A 7,409-nucleotide genomic window follows, 5' to 3' on the forward strand; every position below is an offset into this window, starting at 1 on the left:
TACAACTGTCGAATACATGAAAGTTAAATTAATTAAATTATATTCTCGTTTATTTTAGTACCATCAAAAAAAATCCCTAGTGATAATGTTTAGCCTTACCTTATTTAGCCTGTAGGGGGCGCCAGATAAAAACAAAACACACTAAACCTAACGCTGAATTGGTTTGTAATCACATATAAAACGATTTTAGATTTTTTTTGTGTTGCAAATAAACTTGTTATCACACCTCAACAACACAAATTCATTTATTCTTTGTTTTACATTACTTTGGCTCATTTATTCACCCTATAACAATCATAAATTGCACAATAAGGTTTCCTTTAGGGCAGGCCTCTATTATTTTGATAGTTAGTGACGTGTGTCTTTTGTTGGCTAAGTGAAATTTGATCGTCTCCTGATGTAGCTACGTGAGATGTTCCTCATTTTCACTGGATCTGATCCAGACGTTTCAAGTTTCAGGACAGTTTGCTTTGTTCATAACCGTGTTTGGTTTGTCAACATGAGCATAACCCGAGCTATTTGTACTGTAACACATGCAGTGTGTGTGCACCATCAAGCGTTATGGTGGCTAGACATGAGGAGAGCTCTGCGAATCCAACCATCATTGTATTATAAGCCTTACACAAATGCAAGCTCCACATATAAGGTAAAAAAAGGGTTACACTTTATTTTAAGGTGTCCTTGTTACAGTGTAATTAGGCTAGTTACATGTACATAATTGGGGTTAGGGTTAGTAGCATGTAACTATAGGCCTATGCATAATTGACTGTTATTACTATATTAACTACATGTAAAATGTGTAACAGGGACACTGTAAAATAAAGTGTTACCAAAAAAGTTTTGTTTCTTGGATGGAAATATGCCTACATAGCTAATAATATGAACACAACATTTTAAAACACAGCAGTATACATAAAATTGCAATTGGAAATGTGTAAATGCTGTTTTATTATAACATAAAACATACAGGAAGCCCTAAAGTAAAAAGAGTACAAAAATTCCCTTTGGCAAGACAATAAAACACGTAGCAGCACGTTGCGTGAGCTCAGGTCTGTACAGCCCAACCTGAAAGCCATGGAAAGTTCTGTAACGTCTCTCAGCATTTAGAAACGTTTGGTTATCTAGAGAAAGTAGATTTAATGATCTGAAAATAAAGAAATGAGGACTGCAAAAAAAGATTATTGTTGGAAAAGAAGCCAATTGAGCTGTTTCTGGTCTAAAGATCAATGTTTCTGGGCCGTTTTCCAAGGTTTTGAACAGGTCCATTCTAGAATACGATCTAAAGAGCACTTAGCACTTTGGATGACAAATGTTTTTATTTGTTTATTTGATTTGATTTATTGTCATAGATCGTTAACAAATCTGTCAAATTTATACAATTTACACCAGTTATTTTTTAAGGATCCTTCTTGTCATGTAGTTTTTGGTGGTATTAGCCTATATTTCGTTGTAATTTCAAGGAGAGTGGCCATTATTTAATCAGTGGTAATTTTGACAATAATTCTTTCCTAAAGGCAAATTTAGAAGTTTAAATCGCATGTAACCCTTAACAAGAGACCATTTCAAGTCCATTTGAAAAGGTTTTAGAATAGCTATTTGATTAGTATTATTTGTACAGCACAGGGCTCTTTGGGACCCCAAACTGCCAGGAAGTAGAGTCTCAACGGCACATGAGGTTTTAAGGAAGCTTGAATTTCTCAGTCCTGTGTCTGGACCAGTGTGTGTGTGTGTGTGTGTGTGTGTTGAGGGTGGAGTCAAGACAGCAACGTTTATTCACCAGTCAACAGCTCATTCAGCAGAGGAACTCATGGCTCACACTACATTCTCCCACCACTGCCTCTTTGCCTTCGAGAGCTTGGGGCAGACAAAGAGGCAAGTCTGTCTGACTCCAGAGGCATTGAAATACTGCTATGGTCCTGCAATGTGGTGAACTCCATGCTTTTACCATGGTGAACATTGAACAACCTTTAAGCTTTTTAGATTTTTAAATTGAATGCAGTTTTTCTGATGTAGAGTTGGGTTCTCTCAAACATGCCAACCTGAACTAATTCAAGGAAGCTTTTCACTTGAAGAACTTTGAGGTTCCTAGAAGATGTACAACAGGAGCGTTGGCATATCCACTGCAGGAATGGGCACAGAGAGCATAACCTGTCGTTACAGTCGGAGCGTGGAGGAGAACGGGGGCCCGGCCATCAGCGCGATGATGTTCGCAGCTGGAGTGCTCGGGAATCTGGTTGCGTTGGTTCTCCTGGAGTTCCGCAGGAGGAAAGAGAAGAACCGGCAGCGGCAATCTCTGTTCCATTTGTTGGTGACCACGTTGGTCATTACGGATCTAATGGGCACCTGCTTGATCAGTCCCCTTGTGCAGATTGCATACTTAACTAATACCACACTATTTGGGATGACCAATTCTTCTGCGGTGACCGAGTCTTCTGCGGTGTGTCAGTATTTTGGATTTGCAATGACTTTCTTCAGTCTGGCGACACATTCCATCCTCCTCGCCATGGCACTGGAGAGGAGCATCTCCATCGGGTACCCGTACCACTATGGGAGGCACGTCACCAAGCGCTGTGGATACATCACCATCCCTTGCATTTATCTAGTCTGCTTTCTATTCTGCATGATGCCGTTTGCAGGCTTCGGGGAATATGTGCAATACTGTCCAGGGACGTGGTGTTTTATTGACATGAATCCAGAGAAGCCTAAGCACCAGGCTTATGCCAACGTTTATGCCACCGTGTTGCTGCTTATTGTTGTAGTCATAGTGGCATGCAACTGTTTTGTAGTTTATCATCTGGTGTTGATGTACCGGAGGCGCAAAATGAACCGAGGGTCGGTGCAGACCCGGAGTAAAAGAGACAGGAGGCACTTCTCATGGGCAGAGGAGGTGGAACATCTCATTCTTCTGGTCTTCATGACAGTCATATTTGTCATTTGTTCCCTGCCATTAATGGTAAGACTTACAGTATCTTATTAGGATGAAGGAAAGTGATTTGTTGTAAATTCACTAAAATATTTCCTTCAGGCATCAATAAACTACTTTATAAAGAGAGAAATTTTTAAATACATCTTATTGTTAAAATGTATGATGTAAAAAAGAGAGTAAAACAGATTTTTTCATATTTCACTCTACTTAATATTAATATTAATGAAATTGCAAACCTTCTTACTTATCCCTAGAGAAAATATATTCATATTAACAACAATATCAGAAGTTGCAAAAGATAAAAGATGAATAAGAAACAATATTAATAGATATAAAAAGATGGTATAATGCAAACGGTCTTGCTTGTGTACTTCAGAGACATTAATTTGCAGAAAAATTACACTATCATGATTTTTTATTTATATTTTTGAAGTTGAAGAAGTATTTTTTTCTTGTCGTAATTTATAATGTAGCTGTCATTTATATTCAATGTTTCTTTCACTTGATTTGAGGTTATAGAAAAGAGACGTTATTGCTTAACTGTCTTTTGCAGATTAAGTCTGGTTAGATTTGGACAAAGTCATTTAAAAGCAAACAACAGGTTTCATGGACGGATGCTTCCATATTATAGTTCAGGTTACTGGGCATGGGCCATGGGGATGTTATGGTTTCTAAGTAACCACATATTTTCTTGCTGATTTATTGACAGAAAGTAATGGTTATAAAAATGAAAAAAGGTTTTGACCTGTCTTGGAGAAGCCGGTATTTATGAAAAGAAATGCCACCCAAACATAAGTGCAGGAAAGCATTTAGCATTTTGAAAAGGACGGCTTACTGAGATCTTGATCAAACCCAAGATCATGATATGGAGCTACTTTCAAAATCATCCCACCTCCATCAGAGCTTCTGTAACTGACAGTATGAGATTTAGATAGCTGGAGCTTATTTTTTCTTGGAGTGTATTATTAATTCTTGTGAAAAGCGACTGTGGTTGTAACACACAAAGACTCTAACAGACCAAGTCTAGGTGAAACCAGACTCAAATCCAGCTCTTCAGTCACCTGGAACAATGCCAGCCATGTCAATTATTTAGAAATTATATTAACAGTAGGTGAAATTACATTAAAGCATTACAGTTTAGTATTTGTGGCTATTCACTGGTTTGAATTGAGTTTATTAAGGACAACTGAATTTCAGCATAAATTTCAAGTAATATAATTTCAGATCCCAGCAACCCACTGACTAAATTTGTGGGACGGGCAACTAGGTAAATGTAATGATGGAAGACAGTAGTCTGGTGAAAGATCATGCATAATGGAAAGGAAGGAATATTTTACTTGATCAAATAGAAATGTTTAGTAAAACATGAAATGCATATTTGCACTGATAAACTTGTGATTCTTTTCAAACGTCACCACCAAATAAGGAATTTTGAAAAGATTTTCAAACAGGTTTCAGCATCAGTGTTTACACTTTTGGGGGGGAAATAACATATGAATGGCATGGTTTCTGCATATTAAAACGGGATAGAAGAAAGTATTTGTATCATACAAAGAGATTACGCACTTTAGTTTTAAAACTCCAGTTTGATGAAATGCAGTGCATGAGAATTTTGTAATAGCCTACTTTCATCATACTTCATGGTCTGTGAAAAAATAATTCTCATGACCAAACAATCCTATTAGGAAAAATATAACTTTTACAGTATGTTTATCATCGCTTTTGTGTGTGATAAAGGAAAAACAAAACAAAGGCTTATGTAACAAAAAACTATGAGCGGAGGTAAGCAAACCTAGGAAAATAATATGAATCATTTCTGCTCTGTTTAGGAGAATGAGCTGTGAAATATAGTTTTTACAGTGATCTTGTGAGTCATTGATGGGAACTTCAGAATGAAGACATATAGAGAGTGGATTATATTTTTACATAACTGCTTTCATGGGAGACAGAGTTTTGACAGACTTGTATTTTTGAGTTGTTTTATGCACACACAAAATCTTATGAGACCACTTAAGTGTTTGCTGAAATCTCAGTCAAAGCAAAAGCTCCTTAAATTGGAATCAATGGGGAAAATGACTAAGTCTCTTGCCTTTTAAATTCCTATCTGTAATATTAGAGTAATAACATGTTAACGTGCACGCTGATGAAAGTAAAGCGATTTAAGTGCATTATCTTGTGCGTGAGATGAAACACATCCACGTTGTCGTCGTCATTAATATTGATCAATGAGCTGGTGTCTTATAGAAGCTTGTCAACAATGATAATGGTTTCTCCGGATTAGATATGATTATGTGGGATGTGGAAAAGTAACATGAATTATTAAAACCATAAAATGAAAAACTATACTTTGGACCAGACAGTGTATACAGTGACTCCGCATATCTCACCACTATGCTTTCATTACAACTATTGCTAGCAGCTGTTACATGCTAAATTTACATGGTGATATGTAACCAACCTGTGATTAAACTGAGTGTATTTTTTTAATTAGATAGATAGATAGATAGATAGATAGATAGATAGATAGATAGATAGATAGATAGATAGATAGATAGATAGATAGATAGATAGATAGATAGATAGATAGATAGATAGATAGATAGATACAGATTCTATCTATATTTATCTAAAAGGCCTAAAAACCAACAATGCATTAATATTGACCAGAAATAAGATTAGCAATTGCTGATAATCTTCTGAAAAATTAATATCAAAGTTTTTGGTTCTTGACATTTGATACAGTATTTTTGAAAATAGATATGCATCTACATGCTTCTCTGGTTTCTTTGGTAAGTCTCACAGTGTTGTGCTCGGAATAAATAATCGTTTCCTATGACATCATCATCTGTGGTTAATGTTCAGTAACATCTCTGAATTGCCTTCTTCTCTCTAGATCCGTGTGTACATCAACTCCATGGAAAAGCCTGTAAAAAACAAGACTGATCTAATAGCTCTGCGGTTCCTCTCGGTCAACTCCATCATTGACCCGTGGGTGTTCATCATCCTCAGCCCCTCGGTTCTGCGCTTCCTCTGGGGGGGGCTGTGTAAGACCACCTTAATGCCCTCCAGGAACTCCCTGTTCAAAACGTCCATTTCCAAGAACCCAGGAGGCCAAATCGAGCTGTACCAACCCAGTTCCACCTGTGTGGAGACCACACACCTCAACAAGTCTGTTCAGATGATCTGAAGTCATGAGGACAATGACGATGGACTGGATGATTCCTTCTAAAAATCTATATGATTTGGAAGGCAAGGCTTATCGAGGTTTAAAGTTCTAGTATTTCAAAATTTCAGGATCTTATCAGTTGACAACTTAAACAAAGCGAGGCCTTAAAATTATTAAGTAAATAAACTTCATGTGTACTTGAAAAAATTAAGTTATGTGAACTTGACAATTCCACATAACTGATTTTTTTTTATTACGTATGAAGTTTATTAACTTAATCACTTTAAGGCAACGGTTTTCCTCACTTTTTTAAGTCAACTGATCACTTTTTACAATCTATCTATCTATCTATCTATCTATCTATCTATCTATCTATCTATCTATCTATCTGTCTATCTCTCTATCTGTCTATCTATCTGTCTGTCTATCTATCTATCTCTCTGTCTGTTTATCTATCTATCTATCTATCTATCTATCTATCTATCTATCTATCTATCTATCTATCTATCTCTCTATCTGTCTATCTATCTATCTATCTATCTCTCTGTCTGTATCTATCTATCTATCTATCTATCTATCTATCTATCTATCTATCTGTCTATCTCTCTATCTGTCTATCTGTCTGTCTATCTATCTATCTATCTATCTATCTATCTATCTATCTATCTATCTATCTATCTATCTATCTATCTCTCTGTCTGTTTATCTATCTATCTCTCTGTCTGTTTATCTATCTATCTCTCTATCTATCTATCTATCTCTCTATCTGTCTATCTATCTATCTATCTATCTATCTATCTATCTATCTATCTATCTATCTATCTATCTATCTATCTCTCTGTCTGTTTATCTATCTATCTCTCTATCTATCTATCTATCTCTCTATCTATCTATCTATCTATCTATCTATCTATCTATCTATCTATCTATCTATCTATCTATCTATCCATCTATCTAAGAAGATCTTAACTGATTTGTCTTCCATTCCAAAGGCGATCTGGTTTGTTTGTTGATCTAAAAACAGATTCAGAAACTGAGTGAGATAAAGCCAAATGTGAGGTCAAAGGGATACGTTATGTTCCCTCAACCACTACAGTAATTGTTTTGAGACCAGGAGTCCTGTTACAGTAACTGCGATCACCTGAAGAACTTGAAAAATGTTTAAGGCATGTTCAGTGGGAGTTCAATCATGGAGGATTTTAAATTTTTGCCGGGGACATTCTGTGATTGGACCGTTTAAAAACAGAGAAACTGTCCTGAAGCTATCATTCCATGATCATTACTCGTCCACAATTTTTCCAGGCTTGTGCTTTCCAG

At 36.3% G+C, this 7,409-nt stretch overlaps 1 protein-coding gene across 1 annotated transcript; it reads left to right on the forward strand.

Annotated features, from left to right (window-relative positions):
• The first annotated feature begins 1,794 nt into the window (after nt 1–1,794).
• On the forward strand, nt 1,795–6,146 carry ptger2a (prostaglandin E receptor 2a (subtype EP2)). Its single transcript, XM_056267266.1, has 2 exons — nt 1,795–2,953; nt 5,820–6,146. The coding sequence occupies exons 1-2, from the start codon at nt 2,093–2,095 to the stop codon at nt 6,111–6,113; spliced, it is 1,155 nt and encodes a 384-aa protein (XP_056123241.1). The 5' UTR covers nt 1,795–2,092; the 3' UTR covers nt 6,114–6,146.
• The last annotated feature ends 1,263 nt before the right edge of the window (nt 6,147–7,409 follow it).

Source organism: Rhinichthys klamathensis, unplaced genomic scaffold (genome assembly GCF_029890125.1).
Source record: "Rhinichthys klamathensis goyatoka isolate OS25496 unplaced genomic scaffold, OSU_Roscu_1.1 h1tg000256l_1, whole genome shotgun sequence".
NCBI lineage: Eukaryota > Metazoa > Chordata > Actinopteri > Cypriniformes > Leuciscidae > Rhinichthys > Rhinichthys klamathensis.

Bases quoted from the DNA above. Each gene is read 5' to 3' on its own strand.
- ptger2a (XM_056267266.1), top strand. From the start codon at position 2,093: ATGTACAACAGGAGCGTTGGCATATCCACTGCAGGAATGGGCACAGAG. The intron at 2,954-5,819 runs GTAAGACTTACA...TCTTCTCTCTAG, and splicing joins TTTGTTCCCTGCCATTAATG to ATCCGTGTGTACATCAACTC.